This window comes from Barbus barbus, assembly GCF_936440315.1.
Source record: "Barbus barbus genome assembly, chromosome: 8".
Classification (NCBI taxonomy): domain Eukaryota; kingdom Metazoa; phylum Chordata; class Actinopteri; order Cypriniformes; family Cyprinidae; genus Barbus; species Barbus barbus.
Genome location: NC_136736.1, coordinates 15,816,344 through 15,838,253, shown reverse-complemented (window position 1 = coordinate 15,838,253; position 21,910 = coordinate 15,816,344). Strand labels below are relative to the sequence as shown.

Sequence of the window (21,910 nt, the reverse complement as noted above, 5' to 3'; positions counted from 1 at the left end):
AAAAATGATCAATTACCTTTTTTTGTGGAGGAAACAAGCTTCCATAGAATCTATTTGCTATACTGATGACACAAGTAAACGTGATATATTGATACAAAGATTAAGGGAAAAAAACTCAGAAACATTGTTTTAAAGACTCTTTATTGCTCATATCCATGTGAAGGGTAGTGTGACCATTCCAGAAAACAAAAACAGATGTGTATTCATGATTGTTCACACACACACACACACACACACACGCACCTGTTGTCCCCAACTCACCCACACTTGGCTAGAGCCCATATTACACCAATGGAATATGTCCCCCTTTTGCCCAGATCTGAAATTAGTTTGCTACCCATTTTTACATTGCTTGACATCATTATAAGAGTTGATCATATAAGGGACAGGTTTATCAAACACCCAGAAGTATTCACTGTACAAGTGATCAATAAAGACATTTTGAACATGGTAGAATGTGAAGAGAAACAGACACAGAGACAGCTGCAGAAGTAATACGGCAAAGACTAGGTTTCATGTACATGTTGTCAGCTGGACATCCCTCCAATTTGACATTTGACAAAATTTTACTACAGAAACCCAAACTGAAAGGATCAAATTCAATTGTATCTAATATTATTACGCTAACATTCAGCAGTAAACTGGAGGAGATTATTCCTATAATAAAACCTCACAAATATGCTGTTAGAATAACATTCAAAACTGACTTGTTATTGGCCATCTCATCAGATATGACCTCCAAAACAGAGAAAAATTACAGAGCCATTTGTAACAGAGTAACAGATAACATTCTAAATACAGATTGAAGAACACTGCATATGGTTGGATTAAGCTATATTCTTAGACACTATATATCTGTCAAGACAATTATTTCTGTTTAAACATAAACTGCAAGGAACAAAGTACTGTCAACCCAAATGTTCAGTTGCCCATGAGTTGTATTGACCTCAAGAGCTCATTTGAGTCAAACCATAACGCAACAATCAGTTTCTGAAACCACTTTCGCAAGAACAAGCAGGCCAAGTTGGTGCCTTGCGCGAACCCTTTTTTTCTTCTTGTTCTTTTATTTAGAAAAATAAAAAATGCTCTAAGTTTGAGAGCTTTACAAGGTATACAAAATATGCAAAAGGGAGAAAAGATCAGATTGAGGTACCCTGTTCTTGAGGTAGAACGGTATATTGTACTGGTTCACACAAAGCTGCGTGGACTTTCAATATATCATTTTCATGTCTCAATCATGGTTGTATCAGTTGCTTTATATCAATGTTACGCTCTATGACTGTACAGTACTGCAATGCTGGCTGTTTGCATTTGATCAGTCAAGAAATACTAAAACCAATATTTTTGTACTGTCACCTATATACAGTACATACATTTTTTTATTCCATTAGCCTTTTGGATGTGCAACATTGAAAGGCTTAATGACGTCATCCCTCACCAATCACATCACCTTTATATATTATGAAAAAAATGGGACGTCTTTACAAACAATAAAAACAAAAAAAACACAGTCTTGGCTTTGCTATTCTCTTGTCAAAAATGCATTTGTAGACATTTATGTTGTCTCAGTCTATGCTTACATTCCCTAATGCAAACACACTTGTGTGCACTCATCTTAGCACGTGAAATCAGAGGGGGGAAAGATAAATTATGTTTGCTGCACAGAAAGTACATGTTTGCAGAAGGCATTTGCATCATATACATTCACATGTGTCAGGAAGACCTCAAGGACTCCCATGGGCTCCTGTTACAGGACCTTCAGACAAGGTGCAGATTGCACACAAAATTCACCTTTTTCATGTGCGTACACTACCATTCAAAAGTTTAGGCTTGTAAGATTTTTTTGATATTCTGTAATATTCTGAAATATTATTATAATTTAAAGGGGTCATCGGATGCCCATTTTCCACAAGTTGATATGACTCTTTAGGGTCTTAATGAAAAGTCTATAACATGCTTTGGTTAAAATTTCTCAATGATAGTATAAAACAACACCCTTTTCACCCTGTCAAAATCAGCTGTTTTCAGCAAGCCGTTTTAGTCCATGTTCCTTTAAATGCTAATGAGCTCTGCTGATCCTGCCCTCTTCCTTGGGGTGACGAGCCATTCTCATTATACTGTTTACTTTAGCTGTGAAACTTGCTGACTAGTACATTATTAGGAAAGGCGATTTGCAAAGATTCATAAAAGAACCGTACACTCACTTCAGCTTCACCTCTTCTGTAGGTGAAGCTGGATTATGAATGATTTGCGCGAACATAGACGCATTTAGGCAGATTGGGGATCGGCGCATTCCCTTCAAAAACAAATGTAATCCACTGTATCTTCAGCGGCTCAGATGTCGGGAGTAAATGACGACTGCTATGTTCATTATTACATCCAACAACAGAACACCTCAATCGCTTCGCAGCCATTCTTGTCTACATCTACTCCAGCGTCGAAACAATGGCGAACTGATGAAACCTCACTCAGGGCGGGTCTAAGGTCAATTAACAACAGTGGGAGCGTCACACAGACAGGCATCTGAGAATGGCTTGATATGAGAAAGGGGAAATTATTTAACGAGATTAAAAAAACAAACACTGGGTGGATCTTTATCATTATACAGTGGTTGTGTGCACACACTGCCAACACATATGTGACCCTGTACCACAAAACCAGTCAAAAGGGTCAATTTTTTTTAAAATTGAGATTTATACATCATCTGAATGTTGAATAAATAAGCTTTCCATTGATTTATGGTTTGTTAGGATCTGACAATATTTGGCTGAGATACAACTATTTGACAATCTGGAATCTGAGGGTGTAAAAAATGTAAGTTGTCCAAATAAAGTTCTTAGCAATGCATATTACTAATCAAAAATTAAGTTTTGATATTTATTTACGGTAGGAAATTTACAAAATATCTTCATGGAACATGATCTTTACTTCATGTCCTAATGATTTTTGGCATAAAAGAAAAATCAATCATTTTGACCCACACAATGTATTTTTGGCTATTGCTACAAATATACCCCAGCGACTTGAGACTGGTTTTGTGGTCCAGGGTCACATATTTCAGCTCAAACAACTTGTAAAAGAGCATGTCGCATCCGATGACCCCTTTAAAATAACTGTTTTCTATGTGAACATACTTTAAAAAGTAATTTAATTCTGTAATGCAAAGCTGAATTTTCAGCATCATTACTCCAGTCCTCAGTGTCTCATGATCCCTCAGAAATCATTCTAATATGCTGATTTGCTGCTCAAGAAACATTTCTTATTATAATCAATGTTGAAAAAACAAATATGAAGTACTGCTTCATATTTTTGTGGAAACCATGAGACTTCTTTTCTGGATTCTTCTTTTAAATGTTATTTTTTTTTTAAAACATTAGAATTCATTAGAATTTTAAATAGAAATCTTTTGCAACATTATACATGTCTTTACTGTCACTTTTGATAAATTTAATGCATCCATGCAGAATATATATATATATATATATATATATATATATATATATATATATATATATATATATATATATTTTTTTTTAATAAAAAAATCATACTGACTACAAACTTTAGAACAGTAGTGTAAGGTGTAATAAGTGGGGAGTACAGGATATCAACATTAGATTCCCAAAGTAAGATGATCTAGATCTACCTCTCTTTAGGGACGGTACTTCTTTTTTTTTTTCTTTTTTTTAATAGTTGGCACACAGACAGCTCTTGTTTTGTGTGACGAATAAGTCAGGAACAGGGAAACATTTAAGGAAAAGAAATATAATTTAAAAAAAGAGAGAAAAAAGAACAGGGCAGCAAGCAGAGGAGAAATGCTCCGACTCAGCAGTGGAAAAGAGGAACTGGAAGTGAAATGCTGGCACACAGCAAGCACTCTTTTACATGTACGATCCTTTGTAACATAATGGTTTTAGTTACCGTGCTGTACTAATTAGTTACTAGAAAAGGTCAACAAACAAATCTGATTACTCCCATTAAATAGCTTAAAATGAGTTTCCAAAAAAACTTCTGTTGAATAAACCTATAGAATTGTTTTTAGAATCTTATTAACATATTGCTGTGCAATTTATTATATCGCCTAATAAATTAGTAGATCTAATGCATAACTAGACCTGCAAGTCCTTATAAAATCTACCTGCAGTGTGCATTCACCACATCCAGCAGTCTACTTCACAGTGCACAAATCCTCACATCAGCTTAATCAGTAACAAAAAGAGCTCAATATGGAATATCAGGTCCATGGTCATAAAAAGATCTCTGACCTGATAATGCTCTCGATCATCCTCATTCATATCCGCATGACCAAATGTTTTTGTGCTTTAAGTTCTTTGGTTGTTTTAAACTGCTGGTCCTCTTCGTCAGCTTCTGTTTCTCTCTGTTTCCCGCTCTGTCTCACTCTCCCTTTGTCTATTCATTTTGATGGTTGTGAGGGTGTTGGCACCGTTTGCTGGTGTTTCCGCTCTTGTTGTTTGACCTGTTGAACGATCTCCCTTATCTTGCGCTGGGCACTCTGCAAACAAACACAACATAGACAAAAGGTGACTGGGGTGCACATGCAAATACATTATTTACATCAACAGATAATATTTTAAGAACCTGAACAAATCGTATGTAATCCTGAATAACAAGCCTTTGGACACAGTCTTGAAAGATTGAATTTTTTTTTTTTATGAATTCTTACTTATGACTAAGGACAAATCTCATGAATAATAAATAAGGTTGACCTTGCTACAGCCAGGAACTGTCAATAGTGTAAAATAATTAATATTCATCAGATAATATTTCTACTCAGGTTGAATTTAGGAACTACTGGTCACAAAAGCAAAATGCAGTGAGCAGTACAACCAGTAGTAGTTATAAACTAAGCCAGTTTCAACCACACTGCACTTAAAGGGATATTTCACCAAAAAATACAAATTCTGTCATTAATTACTCACCCTCATGTCGTTCCAAACCTGTAAGACCTTTTTTCATCTTCAACACACAAATTAAGATATTTTTTATTAAATCCGAGAGCTTTCTGACCCTCCATAGACAGCAACACAACTGACACGTTCAAGACCCAGAAGGGTAGTAAGGACAGCATTAAAATAGTCCATGTGACATCAGTGGTTCAACTGTAATTTTATGAAGCTACGAGAATAATTTTGTGTGCAAAGAAACAAAAATAACAACTTTATTCAACAATTCTCTTCCGTGTCTGTCTTCACCGTGCGTTCATAACAGTGCCCTCTCGTAGCTTTACAGTAACATTACGGTTGAACCACTGATGTCACATGGACAATTTTAACGATGCCCTTACTACCTATCTGGGCCTTGAACGTGTCAGTTGCATATGCAGGGTCAGAAAGCTCAAGTCTGTTGAAAAGACTTGGATTATATAGCTTGATTCATAGAGATTTTTTTTTACAGTGTCTTTTATGAACTTCTTAAAACCTAAATTTGGTTGCGTGGACTTTCAATGGATGGACAAAAATGAAAGAAAATGACAAATATCTCAAGTTGAGTTTTGAAGACAAATTAAAAGTGTTATGGTTTGGAATGACATGAGGGTGAGTTACAGGTTAAAACGGGTAGGAATATGTCTTTCTACCTGAAGTAACAACTTTTTTCAGAGGTAACCTGGTATGACCCTGGTGTTTTAGTCAAATTCAAATAAAACACAAAGAGTTTAAAGGCTGGGAAAATGTCAAAATCATACCTGACTGGCAAAGAAATGTCCAATTATCTTAACAAACACTTCATCATTCTCATCTGGTGTCTGGTCCCGTGGTACAATGACCTCAGCACTGGTGAGATTCTGCAGCTCATTGACCTGTGGTTGGTAAGAGGTCACACAAACAGATTGCATTTAGAACTGGAATTAACATTGCAATCACAAGTGAGAAGTGCTTCATGATTCCTAAGTGTTTACTAATAACTTAAATGTAGTCAATGTAAGTGACTAAAATGACTCATTTTATTTAACCTGTTTGTGGTCAAATTAAAATTTGGAAGCATTTGAAAGCAATTTTTCTGACTTTGTGTGTTTATTTTTTACTTTTTCTGCACTTTTTCTACACCAAGTAACATTCAGTGACAGTTCCTTGAAAATCTGATCTCAAGTGATGCGTTACTACCAGGTGTAAAAAAACTATTTGTCTCACTTGATTGTGTGTGTTTACACAAGGTTTTAACATGCGTCTTTGGTGATCCGATCACATGTACACAAAGCACACATACCATTTTGCCACCCTTCCCGATGACTCGTCCGGCGGCGGTCGAAGGCACTTTTATATGTGCCTCCAACTTCCCTTCTTCATTAGCAATGAAAAAATTCTCCGTTTTCAACTTCCCATATATCCTCCCCTGTGCCTACAGGCACAGATATACACAGATGAGTAAAGGAGAAATGAGGGATGAATATAGAGATTGATGTAAAACACCATGGGTCCTGCCTAATGGTATTTGTACCCTGAAGATAAGGATCCTAAATGACTGAATGATGGCTTTTACCTTGTACTGAGCCTCTGGTGGTCCAGTGATAATGACCATCCTCTCAGGATCATCAGGATTGTCTGGTGCAGCAATCTGTAGTGACACAAAACACCACTTTTTTTCTCGTTCTGTCTTGATTTGAGTACAAAAGACCACTTAAAGTGTGCACTCAAGTGTGCAGTGATCACTGAATACACAGAAAAAAATTGGTAACCTAAATATTGAAGTTATTCAAGTCAGTTATTCAATTTAACATCAATGAACCAACTTATATACATCATTATATATAGCAGCAAAACTAAATTTTACAAGGTCAATGCCAGTTAGAAATAGCTCTTTAAGGTAACAATTGCAGGTCATCACTTTTTACAGCATGTACAGCTCAAGTCTACATTATACAACACACTTTTGCTGGAAAACAAATTAACACAATTCAAAATATAACATTGTTTTCCATTTACTTTTTTCTAATCACAAGTCATAATTTAGATAAAACCACAGCTGTCAATCAGCTAAATACTGTTACTTTGGAGCAGAACTCACAATAAATCATTTAGAATTCAAAACGTTTGCAAGGTACAAAAACATTTAAATCAACAAATGTAAGATTTGGAGACAATGCAGCATTGGTGAAACTAGCAGTTCCATCAGATGGCCTAAAATAGTAGAAAACATCAAGGTTTTCTTAGTCCTGAATAACAAGCAATATAATATGATCTGGTCCAAACCATTCTTTCATTCAAGCTTCGTTCAAAACTGGTTAATGTTTGCAATGAGAGTGAACTGCAGTGGGAATCAGAAGCGTCTCACTTTTACTGAGGCTCCAGCGTAGTGTGCCAGCTCTTTAATGTGTTGCCCTTTCTTCCCAATGAGAGCTCCTACCACTGGAGTGGGGATGAAGAGGTAGACCACTTCTTGTTCAGCAGTCTGAAACACACACAGACAGCCTTGACTCCTGCTAGTCAAGTTTAGACAGACAGACAGACAGACAGATGATAGACAGACAGATGGACAGACAGATAAATAGAAACAGATGATAGACAGATAGATGGATGAATAGACAGACAGATAAATAGAAACAGATGAATAGACAGACAGACATACAGACAGACAGATGGACAGATAGACGGACAGATAAATAGAAACAGATAGATGGATGAATAGACAGACAGACAGACAGACAGACAGACAGACAGACAGACACATAGTTTTATATTTGCATATAAAACTATGTTTTTTTTGTTAAACAACCTCTTATATGTCTAAATTTAAAAAAGAACATTTTGATTCTCCATTTCATGACTCTTTATTAATATCATTCAATGATTCAGGCAATATGCCATGTGTCAACATGTTTATGCGAAATACATGCATAAAAATATAATGTATTATTAAAAACCACATTTACAACATTTATGATTTTTTTTTTATTTCATTTTTATTCTACATGATTAATTTCAAATTCAAATTATTGTTCTGCATCTGTTTGATACCACAATTCAAAAACATGAACTTTATTATTATTTCAAATACATTTTTAATATCCTGAAGTTCTGAATGGCTCAGAATGAAAAGGTTCTTATGATCTTAAGATTGTCATGACATACAGCAATGTGCAGATTTATGGAAAATTATTATGAGAAATGTATACTGACATACACACAAAATAACAAGTACTCACTGCTTGCTGATGAGATAATGCTCCCGAGGAGGGAACCCCATACAGACCACCCAATAGTGACGGGGGGCCCTGCGGTGGCAAACATACACACGGAGGATGTGGTGAGACCAATACAACAAAATTTTAAAGCAAACAGATGGTTATTTAAGAGATAATACAGACTAAGATGAAAGACAACTATCTCTCACACTCCCTTTAGAGATTCACACATTCTTTTTTCAAGTCATTGACAGATAAGTGTCATGATATACACATGCATATCCTGATGCTCACCAGCAGGGGGCTGTAGTTGGCTTGGGCAGACAGAGATCCATGCACACCAGAGGCTGGAGGGAGAGCAGACAATCCAGAGGAGAAGATCCCCAATGCGCTCAGGTTTAGACCTGACATCATGTTAGTCTGCTGCTGAAACCAGATATGGAGAAGAATGTGAATCTGAGAGTTCAAGTGAGACTTTATAGACCGCTATATGTATGTCATTGCTGTCCATGGGAACAAGCTGACATTGATTTCTCAAGTTAACTGGCCTTGGAGGTAATCAGTTAATTTATAGTAGGCCTAATAAACCTTTCGGTAGATGACTACAAGTTGACCTATTTTTTCTTGATTTAACCCATAAAAATTAGTTCAGTTATAAATTTAAGTATTTAGGTTAACGTATTTAGGTTGATTAAACTAAATTAAATACAATTTTAGACTTAAAACCAGTTAACCATTTTTTCCCCCAATGTACCTAAATATGTTCGCTAAGTAGTTCATATAAATTGGAGATTAAAATTTGCAGATTAATAGTAATATATAAACTATTATTGTAAAAAAAAGAAAAAGAAAAAAAGTCACAGAGCTTAATGGCAGGAGCTCAACTTTAACAAGACAACTCCACAAGTAAGATACAATAATCAATTACTCAATAATTAATAATATGATCAATAATTCAGCAAACTAAAAACTTCAATATTTCACATCCCTGAATTAATTTATCTGGTAAGTTCTAACAAACTCTTGTTGCTGTAGTTCCACGTGTTCTGAAATTCTTTTTCAGTACATCACTAAACGCTACTTGTTTAGAGCATCATCTGAAAAGGTACGGTACGTACATTCAATCCTCTGAAATGGCGCAGTATATTTGTGCATCTTGGTAGATCTGTGTTCTTAAAACTGGATCCTGATTTACCAAAGTCTTAGAATATGTCACAATACACAAAAGAAAGGGGAATGTTTGACTGCATTCAATCGCAGGACAAGTTTGGAGGAAAAAAAAAGATGATATTTTTCTACAACCAATGTTTTATAATTACACATTTTTTAAATAAAACACCCAATCCTTCTAAAAAATACATGTTTAAAGTTCTGTAAACATGGGCTTTTACTTTTGACAGCAACTCAAAATATTTTGATCGAGGGCAAACTTCTACATAACTGCACAGAGGTCAGGCCAGGTCAGGTCAGGTCAGTTTCAAACGAATCAAAACATGCTAACAGTTTGGAGCACATGTCCATGCATATTCATAATTCTCCACTTTTTATCTTTAAATAGGGCTGTCAATAGATAAAATAATTAATGGTGATTAAAAAAGGTGAAATTTTGAATTCACAAATTTTGGTCTAAGTGATATTTCAGCTTTCAGGTTTGCTAATGATAAATTCTTCTGTTAAAAGTCCCATCTGGATTCAATTTGCAAGTAAAGGTTAAAGGCTTCATTTATCATTTACCAACAAACAAGAATATTGTTGTAGGATTAGTGTGTTTAAGAAGAGACAAAAATACTGGCCCTATTTAAACTTATTATACAACACTTTTAACAACCCCTGTTGTTTCAAAGTGACTTCACATAAAACTCTATCTTCACATAAAACTTGATCTCTATAAACAAACTACCATCCATCCACCAATAAACCTCAAAAGCTATGGTTTACTCACATTAAGTGAAGCCACATCATTCTCATGGGCTTCTCTAAGTTTCTTCATGATCTCCACTTCTGCATTACAGCACTCCTCCACCCCTCCCCTCACCGTGATGGTACGTTCCTGGTTATATATAGTTAGGTCTTGTAATCTACAAAAAAAAAGAAAATAAGCATTGCCACTTCAAATGAAAAATCAATAAATACACAATTACACCTCAGTTTCATCACTGGGCCCTATCCTATGAGACGCTGTTTAATCTTTAATTGATGTAATCTGTTCAAGATGATCTGTACAGAGCAAACTTACGAAGAAATAGTGATCTTGGTCCCAGTATCTTGCTCTATCTTCTTCAGGTTCCTGCCCTCCTTCCCTATGAGTCTCCCAACAAGGCTATTTTGGGCCAAGACCTTCAGAGGAACCTCATCAACACTGATTCAGAGACAGAGCACACAATATTATTTTTTAAAATAATAAATCTGAGAACAACATGAGGTTATTTGCTTATATACAGTTTTACATTATTTGTCTTAAAATAATCAATCCTAAAGCAAATGCATGTAAAACTTTAATGTGCCCTACAGTCTGAAGAGATACTGACATCTTGGTGTCATTGGCCTCTTTTTCCATTATTTCCAGGATCATCCTGCAGGCTTGTGAACAGCCCTCTTTAGATGAATGGATAGTGATGGCCTTCTCAGTTGTTCCTGCATTCTCCTTACGATGGATATCTACCCTGAGACAGAGCAAAGTATGACCTTTATCACATTTTTTAATTTAACTGTCACGTGAATAGAGCAAAATGGATATTGAGAATAGGTTATGATCTCAGAAATAAGAATGACTATGCAATGTTAGTGATTAGAGGTGCTCAATATATTGTAAGCCAATATATTATTTAGTTTCATTACCAAAAACTAAAACCATAAAAAATTATCTTTTGCAATTTGAAAAAAAATATTTTTTTTTTAATAAAATAAGTGAAATAAGTATACCTGATAATATACTATCTCCACGATACTAAAATAGCACTATATCATTTGCCAATTACTGGAAATAAATTATTTCTTACAATTAATACCCATAGTAGAATTGCGCACACACAGCATGTAATTGCGACCAACAAAAGATACTGTGTTCAGCATGTTATATTAAGCATGTCACGCAGCATTTCAGACTTCAATTTCAAGTTAAGTAGTCAAACAAGAAAAACACGTCAAGACCCCTACAGGTTTATTCTATCCCTTTGTGCTACATATAGTTGTCTTTGAACAAATGAACAAGAATAAACCCTGCCTATAACATTTGTGTCAAAAGGTATCCACATACAAATATTTGCTGTAGTTTGTAAAGCATGCAAATATGCTTGTTTCATTATCCTCTTAAGACCCGAGAAAAAAGTTTTAGGAAAAAAAAAAGTTTTTTTCCATGTCATTGCATTGTTTAGACTGAGCATTCAAAATAATGTAAAATATTATTTTTTTAAATTATATTTCATTCATAAGTTATGTTATGTCCTCGGTAGAGGACATCGGGACTCAATTTCTTATTTTTTTTTTTTAAATAGACACGAATGAACATGCATAAGCAAAAACAATTGATTTTTTAAATCACCAATACATTTTTTGTTTTCAGGATTTTTTTTTTTTTTTTTTCTTTTACCAAACTTTGTATAAAGATGATTCTCAACCATGTTATAACAGAATGATTCGACATACCATTTTTCTTATGATTAGCAGGATGATATTACACTATTTACTATAAATAAATTTGAAAAAAAAAAAAACTGATTTATACTTTATACAGAATTGTTTTGATTCTGCAATCCTATTGTAGTAATTTTTGTGGTAAAATTAAATAAAATAAATAAATAAAAAGCATTAAACACGTAAAAGAACCCTCTAACCAATAGAGCACTCAGTAATCTATTACGCTAATTTTACAGTATACAGTGAATATGACAAACCGGACATAGTGCAGCATAGTTTACAATCAAGGATTTCAACCTGCAAAACTCTCCATGGGTGCATTTTAGCCAGATTTTAGCAAACTATGGTCACAAGGGGAAGTCGTGGCCTAATGGTTAGAGAGTCGGACTCGTAATCGAAAGGTTGCGAGTTCGAGCCCCCGGCCGGCAGGAATTGTAGGTGGGGGGAGGGAATGTCCAGCGCTCTCTCCACCCTCAATACCACGACTGAGGTGCCCTTGAGCAAGGCACCGAACCCCCAACTGCTCCCCGGGCGCTGCAGCATGGCTGCCCACTGCTCCGGGTGTGTGTTCACGGTGTGTGTGTGTGTGTGTGTGCATTTGTTCACTACTCACTGCTGTGTGTGTGCACTTGGATGGGTTAAACGCAGAGCACCAATTTCGAGTATGGGTCACCATACTTGACAATACGTCACGACAAGTTCCATTGAACTTTATTGGTAACAACAGAACTTGCAACCATAGCTGCTTTTGGGAAATGGACATCCTTTTTGCATGGACAGAGCACTACAGTACATGCACTTTTAAACAGGCTACGCATTTGGCAAATTTTGCCAGAGTTTGTGAAGTTTGGGCATTAAGGGATTTTTTTCCACATGTATTAATTTATTTAGAAAGCAAGACGAACACATTGTCCAGACATATTGTTTGCCAAGCCATGTTATTTTTAATTTGCTTCAGGAAATAAAAAATTACTTGGAACCCTCAACTAGGAGTCACACAATACTAGGTCTATCGCAAACCTTCATTTTTTGGCCTCCGATTCTTTTCAATGTACTGTGGCTTTTTTATTCTTTATTTGCGACTACACTAATTTGTGCTGCGCTTGGTATATTGCGTTGGTCGATATGAAAATGAGATGCTGCATCCGTTTTCTTTAATTTTGCGGGTTGTTAGTAAATTGCCAGCAGAAATTTCCCCTCCCATCTGCGTTGTTTTGGAATTGCACTCTCGCACTTATTTTCCCTGTTTATTAAAACTGGCCCTAAATGTTTAGATATTCTTTAGATATTAGACTTAAGTATTACTGCATTTGCCTTTCAATTATTAAACACAACTGTTAAACAAAGGTAGTCTGAGCTTAGGTTCTGGGATCAGCATAAACATCCCGCTTCCTACTCGGTCATAAACCTATCAGCCAAATGTCAAATATTGGCATTGATGATATATCGGTCAACCACTATGAGGTCCAAATTCTAAGCTTTTAAAAGTATCAAGTGAGTGAGTTTTAATTTAGCTAGCTACTCCACTTTGAAAAATGGTAACTTCGACAGTATATTAACTGGTATTATTCAAATCAAAAATAGTATTTAGCATCACTTAAATATACATTAATTTATACAAGCAAAACAAATTTTTATAGGTTACTTGAGGTAGAAATATCAATTGCATTTTACCAGCACAGAAAACCAGGTTTACAGTGCAGACGAAAGGGTTAAAACAAAAAGCAAAATGATAAATTGTTTCAGCCACAGCAAGGTGTTCATTATCAACCCAGAAATGTCCTATTGGTACAGCCGTATTTGTGTGATTAAACTATGATAGCTATTACATCTTTGAATTATAAAACTCAAACTAAGCAATTCCAATTCACCATTGGTGCTTGGGCCCTAATTAAATTTAACTCATTACTAATTAGACAAATACTGGTTCCCTTTCGATATTCCACTTGTACATCAATCACGCAGTGAAACTACACATCCATTGGTTCGTGCAGTGCTATAAAATCAAACCAATGGCTCAGCGGTGGCGCTGAGCGAGGCTATGGCTATGCAGCCCGCCATAGTCCGCCAGAATGGGCGGGGCCTCTGACTATATAAGCAGCCGCTTCGCCGCCACATCTCAGATTTCTTCTCTTCAGCGATGAAGATTCTTCCTCACGGCCTCTTCGCTGACACCGATATTCGCTGTTGAAATGCCTCAGGAGCCGCATTGGACCTCTCTGCAACGCGCAGCTCCCAGTCTATCCTCTGCCGCCATCCGGCGACTATCTAAAAGAGCCTCACAAAAGAGAAAATCCTAAAAAAGCTGCGGCGTTGTTCCAAATGCCGCGTCGTCATTGCAAGACTCACGTGCAGGACTTACCTACACGCTGATAACGGTCACGCTGAGTGTGTGTCATGCTTGGGGAAATCCCACGCTGACGCTGCACTCAGCGGGACTGACTGATCTCATTGCGAGAGTTTCAGTCTCGCCTCTCTGCGCTCGTTTTTCAGAAAGTGACTCCGGCCCTCGCACCCTCCCGTTCTCTTCCTCCCAGGGACCTGAGAGGAAGAAACAGTGGGGCAGAGGATTCAAGCGGCCAGAGACGAGCGAGCTCACGTCAGCTCAGTGCCCGCGTGCCTCGCCGTCACCGTGGAGAGAGGATTCGCTGGTCCTCTTCACTCAACCTGACCAGCGTCCCTCTGCGGCTGCGAGCGACATGATCTCGTTCGATGGGGGTGACGACGAACTGGATGACAGCCTTTCTCTGGCGGCTTTGGATACAGAGGAGTTATCGGGCTCGGTGGCTGACCCCGCCCTCTTGCCGCCGTCCTCTACACGCAGCACCATACCCAGAACAGACAAGGAGTTCGTCCGTGTGATGACGAGGGCTATCAGTGAGCTCGGGCTCGAGTGGTCGAGGAGCCGTCTCGCAGCAGGCTGGATGAGTGGTTTCTCCCGGGGCACCGGCAAGCCCCCCGCCAACGCTCGTCCCCCTTCTTTCCCGAAGTCCACGATGAGCTCACTAAATCGTGGCGTGCCCCTTACTCGTTTTGTATCCGATCTTTTGCTTCCTCCGCCCTCACCTCCGTTGACGGCGCTGAAGAGAAGGGATACGATCACCTGCCCCTTCTGGATGAGTCTGTGGCTGCACATCTCTGGCCGCCCACGGCTATCGGATGGAACGCGAGGGCGAACCATCCGTCCAAGCCGTGCAGAGCCACGTCTGAACTCGCAGGACGCGCCTACTCGGTGGCTGGACAAGCGGCTTCTATGAATATGCACCCTATGGCTATTCTCCAGGTCTTCCAGGCTAAGATGCTCGCCAGCGAGGATACCGGTCTCGATGCGGCTTCACTCAGGGACCTGGGGAGCACGACGGACCTGGCCCTACGCACCACCAAAGCCACCGCCCAGGCCATTGGGCGGTCGATGTCCAGCCTGGTAGTTTTGGAATGCCACCTTTGGCTCACGTTGACGGAGATGAAAGAAGCGGATGAAATTCCCTTCCTCGACGCTCCTGTCTCGTCAAACAGCCTGTTCGGGACAGCTGTGCGCAGCGAGGACGCTCTAGCCCTGCACGCAGAGGTGATGAATCATGGTGGATCGGGCCAACAAAGGTTGGGAAGCACTGTGCGAGGTCTGCCTTCGGTCTGCCTAAAGATGCTAGCAGTGTGCCGTGCCTGTCAGCTCTTCCTGCCGGACATAAGTGGATACCATGTGCTAATACGCTCAGACAGCAGATCCGTGGTGTCATACATAAATCACCAGGGCGGCCTCGTCTCGAAGCGCCTCTGCACGCTGGCAGAAGACCTTCTTGTATGGGCTCAGACTCACTGAAGGCGACGCATGTGCCGGGCAAAATGAACAAAGGAGCAGACATGTTGTCGAGGAACAACGTCTCGTCAGAAGAGTGGATGTTCCACCCGCTCGCGGTTCATAAAATCTGGGAAGTCTTTGGCAGAGCTCGAGTAGACCTCTTTGCCTCCGAAGACAACTCTTATTGCCCAATCTATTTTACGAAGAGCACGGATGCCCTGGCCCACGAGTGGCCCGGCCTCCCTCTCTATGGGTTCCCTCCAATCGCTCTGCTACCGCAGGTACTCAGACGAGTCAGGGAACAACGGCACAGGCTTCTTCTAATAGCCCCCCTCTGGAGGAACCAGCCGTGGGTGTCAGAGTTATTCCAGCTGCTCAAAGCAGCCCCGTGGCCCATTCCCTTGAGACAGGACCTCCTCTCTCAAGCGAACGGCACTCTGTGGTATCCACGGCCCGAGTTATGGGCCTGCATGTTTGGCCGCTCAACGGGAGTCTTTTGACCTCCCAGCGTGTCTTAAACACTATGTCAGAAGCTAGAGCCACATCTACCAGATTACCTCTGATGTATCAGTGGTTCTTTAATTTCTGCAGGAGATGCTGGATAAACAGCGCTCCTCATCCACCATTTAAGTTTACGCAGCAGCCACAGCGGCTTTTCATGCCCCTATTGCTGGCGTATCGGTGGGCAGAAATAGTGCGGTGGTCCAGTTTATACTCGGTTAAGCGAGTAGGAGACCTACAGGCCCTTTCCATCAATCCTGCTTGCCTGGAATTCGGGCCTAACAACTCCAAGGTCGTCCTGAAACCAAGGCTGGGTTATGTACCTAAGGTGCTCTCCACTCCGTTCAGAGCCCAGGTCATAGCGCTTGTCGCGCTCTACCCCTCGACGGATGACCAGGAATCCCTACTCTGCCCCGTCAGGGCCCTGTACAGAGCGTTCTGCCTCATACAGGAGATCAGAACAGCTTTTTGTTAGCTTCGGTAACTACGCTAAAGGTCGCCCTGTTATGAAGCAAAGAATTTCCAGGTGGTTAGTGGATGCTATCACCCTAACATACTCCTCCTTGGGCTTGCCCCATTGGAGTCAGAACCCATTCCACCAGAGGCGTTGCCTCCTCCTGGGCATGGTCCAGCGGGATGTCCATTTCGGAAATTTGTGAGGCCGCCGCCGAGCCATTGGTTCGATTTTATAGCACTGCACGAACCAATGGACGTGCAGTTTCACTGCGTGATTGAAAAGGCTTCAGTTGAAGAGGAAAAAATAGTTTTTCCCATACAAGCGTCTTACAGATGCAGTACTCGTTCCCATATCTCAGGGAACCGAGGTTACGATAGTAACAGAGCACGTTAAAATGTTTAAAATATCAAGACTTCTTACTTGGACTGTGTCTGCTTTGTGATGTTCTTTATAGTGAGTCCCTCTTTCCCAATGATGGCTCCCACAAACTGAGTGGGCACTAGGATTCGTAGAGGCAGCTCTTGCTGACGATGCCTGGGCCCCTGGGGGCCTCCCATGGCCCGTGGCTGACCAAACTCCTGCTCCCGACTTCCTGTCCCCATTTTAGATGCCCCTCGCGGGACCTGGGGTCTTACACCCCCGTCCCTTCCTGCCTCCTCGTCCAGTATGTACGACTCACAGAAGGAGTGATTCTCAAAACTGTGGCCTGTCAACTTCTCAACAGCCCTGAAGAAAGAAAGAGATCAGTCAATCATTAGATCAATCACTAGATCATGACATACTTTACACAGACCCCAAAAAACACTCGCAACGTGAAACAAAAAATTTGTTACATTGGGATAAAGATTTCTATACTGTCATGAATGGATTACAAAAATGGATGCATTCCAACATTAAAAATCATTAATCAAATATATTTATTCTGCACATTTTGCATGACCTGTTGCTGTAATAGCCACTGACAAGCTACGCAATATCACGTTCAATATCGCAGGTGATTCATCTGCGATTCTGAGCGCGAATTGCGTAGTTTGTCGTTGAACAACGGCTCTGTTTATTAAATGCCGCTCCATCTGAAAACAGGTGATGGAGATTTATTAATAATCACAGAACCGGCTTTACTGACGAGATGTGCATGACAATCGCATGCAATATATCGTGCAGCCCTACTACAAGGGTTGGGCAAATGTAAAGAACTGACGTTCATTCATGATGAATTTGAATATAATTCACCACACCCTGCAGGCTGCCTTGGAATTTTTATTGAAATGACAAGAGGTATGCAATTCAAATAAATAAACAGTCAAACAGTCACAGAGCAATTTCATTTGTGCAAAAAAACATATAACTGCAAAACTAATTTAGACTATTTATGCTTATTTGTATTTTGATGTGCAAAATGCATTGCTCGATTAGACATATATCTCTAAACTGTTGAATACTGTCAAATGAACAGAAACAGTAAACCTCCATAAAACATCTATCTTATTGTTTTCAGATATTTATTTAAAAAATATTATCAAAAACTGAACCTATTAACTAATATATTAAGCATATTAGAGCAATCTTATATTACATGTTCCTTCAACATGATGCATAATATGAATTTCAATTTGTGATATATAATTATTTTATGCAAATTATTTTATCATTCAAAGGTTTGTGGTCAGTAACATTTTTAATGTTTGAAGTCTAAGAAATCATTCCACAGCCTGGGGCTGCTCAAGAAACATCTCTTGTTATTATCAATGTTGAAAACAGTTGTACCGTTTCATATTTATGTGGAAATTGTGGTAATTTTTTTTCAGTAATCTTGACTGAAAAAACAACAAAAAAAAAAACTTCAAAGGAGCAGCTTTTATTTGAAATAATAAAGATATTTTTTAATGTTATAAAATATTTTTGTCATTTGGATCAATTTCATGGCTCTTGCTAAAATAAAAGTGTTAATTTATTTAATAAAAAAAAATCTGACTGATTCCAAACTTGTGAATGCTAATGCAATGCATATAATGAAAAATAAAATGTAGTGAAATTAGATTAGATTGAATTTCAGTTGGTTTATTTAAATTCTGAAATCTGGTAATGAGCTGGAATTAAATTAACATCTCAGTTCAACTCTGAACAGTGCACAACCCTACTCACACAAATGCTGGTACAATTACCGAGCGCCGGTCTGTCGCTCTATAACAGGAAATAGTAAATCAGACAACTCACAGAACACACATACCCACCCATTGGGAGAGACCTCCCTCAGATCAAAGCTCCAAAATAAGATCCCTGGAGACAAGAAATGATCCAAACCCCTAAACCCTTCTTCCACCACACACATACATATTAAAATACATAAAACAAGGCACTGCCCAGTAAAACCACTTTTTACAACTGCAACCTAAACTGTGATGACTGCTTGACTGATCTATTGCGACTAGTACTGCCATATAAATACAAACAGATCCGTTAACCTATTATCTGCATTATCCCGCGGGGAGAAAATCCCCACATTCACTGATGTGGAACCACTTTAAAGACCTAAATTAGTTAACGGGAACATTTGATGATACAGGATGGGAGATCTGTGCTTTTAAAGAGATGTTTGAAAGTATGTGTGCTTGTGTGTTAGCCATAAGAAAGAAGTTTAGGGTTAAACACCAGCTGGCTTGGTGCACGCTGGCGGAAAACACACAGAGGACTTTTATCAGCTGCTGGGAACACGGTTACTATTGTTTGAAGCCAAGTGTTCAGTCAGGCATGAGTCCCAGAGCAAATATTCTCAGCATCTCTCAGCTGATGTCCATTCATTCAAAATTGTAATGCTACGAATGCAACATCAACTATGTGAAGTGTTGTCCACAATTCTGGATGGAGTGGGACTGGTTCTTCAGGACACAAACAACCACTTAACATACAGTACCTTAAAACCAAGACCACCAGCAGCTTGGCATGTCGCCTGCTTCATAGATGGGCAAATAGCATTGCTGTGACTGGACTACCTACACTCTAAAAATGCTGGGTTAAATACAACCCAGCACTGGGTAAAATGTGGACAAACCCAGCAATTGGGTTGTTTAGACCCAGAGGTTGGGTTACTGCCCAGAAGACTGGGTTAAACATTCAACAACCCAACTGTTGGTTGAAAACAACCCAGCATGTGTTCTGTCCAATATTTACCCAGCACTGGGTTGTATTTAACCCAGCATTTTTTAAGAGTGTAGGTTAAGGGTCAACTGTTAGCTATGTCACCAATGTACTGCCGATTTCAATTTTTTGAATTATCTGCATCAGATTTTGTTTGGTAGATGAGCATTGGAAGTAGGACTTTTATATTAACAGCACCAGGACTTTTATTTTATCTAGTGGTGGGTAACGATTAATTGTGATTAATCAAATCCAAAATAAAAGTTTTTGTTTATATAATGTGTGTGTACTGTGAATATTTATTATAGGCCTATTTATAAAGACACACACATACAGTATATATTTAGAAAATACTGTATACTGAAAATACTGTAATTTACATGTTACATATATGCATATAATATAAATATATTTAATATAACATTTTTCTTAAATATATATATGCATGTGTGCATACACAATAAATATACTGTACACAGTACACACACATGTGACCCTGAACCACAAAACCAGTCTTAAGTGTCAATTTTTTAAATAAGCTTTCCATTGATTTATGGTTTGTTAGAATCGGACAATATTTGGCCGAGATACAACTATTTGAAAATCTGGAATCTAAAAATCTAAATATTGAGAAAATCGCATTTAAAAGTTGTCCAAATTAAGTTCTTAGCAATGCTAATTACTAATCAAAAATTAAAGTTTTGATATATTTACGGTAGGAAATTTACAAAATATCTTCATGGAACATGATCTTTACTTAATATCCTAATGATTTTTGGCATAAAAGAAAAATCGATAATTTTGACCCATACAATGTATTTTTGGTTATTGCTACAAATACAGTGGTGTGAAAAAGTGTTGGCCCCCTTCCTGATTTTTTATTTTATTGCATGTTTGTCACACTTTAATGTTTCAGATCATTAAACAAATTTAAATATTAATCAAAGATTACACAAGTAAACACAACATGCAGTTTTTAAATGAAGGTTTTTTTTTTTTAATGTGTAACCGTTTACACAGGAAGCGTTCCTGGATTGCAACAGAACAGAAGAGAATGCACGCATTTCAACATTGTTTTTAAATGTTGAACTACGCTTAATTTAACTGCCATCTGAACGCTTAATGCAATGCACCAATAGACCACCCTACAGAACGCAATGCCAACAAGCAACGTGTGAGCAGGGGTATATGATACACTATTACCAGCTGCATGTCTACAGTCTGAAATACTACTGCAACAAGAGCAATAACCTACAGCTCCGGTAACAGTCTGGATATTAGGTGAGACTCACTTTAATCCATAAAGCTACACATTCACAGATCTGTTCAAAGCAGGTGTGTGTGTGTGTGTGTGTGTGTGTGTGTGTGTGCCTGTCAGATGAACTTAAAGCAGGTCACAGGAATAAACAAGACTCACTATCAATCACCAGTGACTGTAACAGGGTGACATAACATGCTGCACTTGTGGGCCAAATGACATCATGGCCATAAGAAGATCACTAGGCTACATCACCTCCACCAATGGGGTCAGATGAGTGTCAGTTACTGTTCTGACATCACCTTTGACTCAACTTTTTGGGTCATATCATAGTTCACACAGTAAAGAGTGGTAATACATTGCTTTAAAAGATAACCCTTCTAGAACTAACCCTTAAAATTATTTTAGTTGGTGTAACAAAACATTTAGGCACATTCAGCCGTAATAAATATTTTTGACTTGAATAAAACCAGTTAATTTACACTACCATTCAAAAGTTTGAAGTCAGTTAGTACAATTTTACTTTTGAAAGAAATTACTTTTATTCAGCGAAAAAACCTTAAAACTGATCCAACGCGACACAAAAGGCATTTAAAATGTCACAAAATTGTTTAAAATAGTCAGAAACAATCATCAAAAATATGAAGCAGTTTTTAACATTGATAACAATAAGAAATGTTTCTTGAGCAGCAAATCAGAATATTAGAGTGATTTCTAAAAGGACATGTGACACTGAAGACTGGAGGCTTCTGAAAATTCAGCTTTCCATCACAGGAATAAATTACATTTTACAATATATTTACATAGAAAACTGTCCTTTTAAATTGTAATGATACAATTAAAAAAATAAAAAAACTTTTTTGGGTCAATTAAATGTAGCTTTGGTGAGCATAAGACACTTTAAAAATCTCACCGACTCCAAACATCTGAACTGTACTGTAGCTAGATGTTAAATTTGTAGGTTACTTGACAACATATTTT

At 38.3% G+C, this 21,910-nt stretch overlaps 1 protein-coding gene across 8 annotated transcripts in view; it reads right to left on the bottom strand.

Moving 5' to 3' along the window:
• Positions 1-3,535: 3,535 nt before the first annotated feature.
• Positions 3,536-21,910, bottom strand: part of LOC306874290 (insulin-like growth factor 2 mRNA-binding protein 2) — a 38,901-nt gene continuing 20,526 nt past the window's right edge. For 4 of the 8 annotated variants that reach the window (XM_079424247.1, XM_079424248.1, XM_079424242.1 and 1 more), the window contains exons 2-12: positions 16,954-17,259; positions 10,669-10,803; positions 10,377-10,499; positions 10,083-10,218; positions 8,435-8,566; positions 8,162-8,230; positions 7,291-7,407; positions 6,499-6,573; positions 6,226-6,357; positions 5,705-5,818; positions 3,536-4,513 (exon numbers count right to left, since the gene is read on the bottom strand). In XM_079424247.1, the coding sequence (XP_079280373.1) occupies positions 4,415-4,513; positions 5,705-5,818; positions 6,226-6,357; positions 6,499-6,573; positions 7,291-7,407; positions 8,162-8,230; positions 8,435-8,566; positions 10,083-10,218; positions 10,377-10,499; positions 10,669-10,803; positions 16,954-17,135 (1,314 nt within the window). In that variant the 5' untranslated portion in view covers positions 17,136-17,259 and the 3' untranslated portion in view covers positions 3,536-4,414. The remainder of the gene's footprint in view (positions 4,514-5,704; positions 5,819-6,225; positions 6,358-6,498; positions 6,574-7,290; positions 7,408-8,161; positions 8,231-8,434; positions 8,567-10,082; positions 10,219-10,376; positions 10,500-10,668; positions 10,804-16,953; positions 17,260-21,910) is intronic. The other 4 variants (XM_079424243.1, XM_079424244.1, XM_079424245.1 and 1 more) reach the window with 1 other exon arrangement.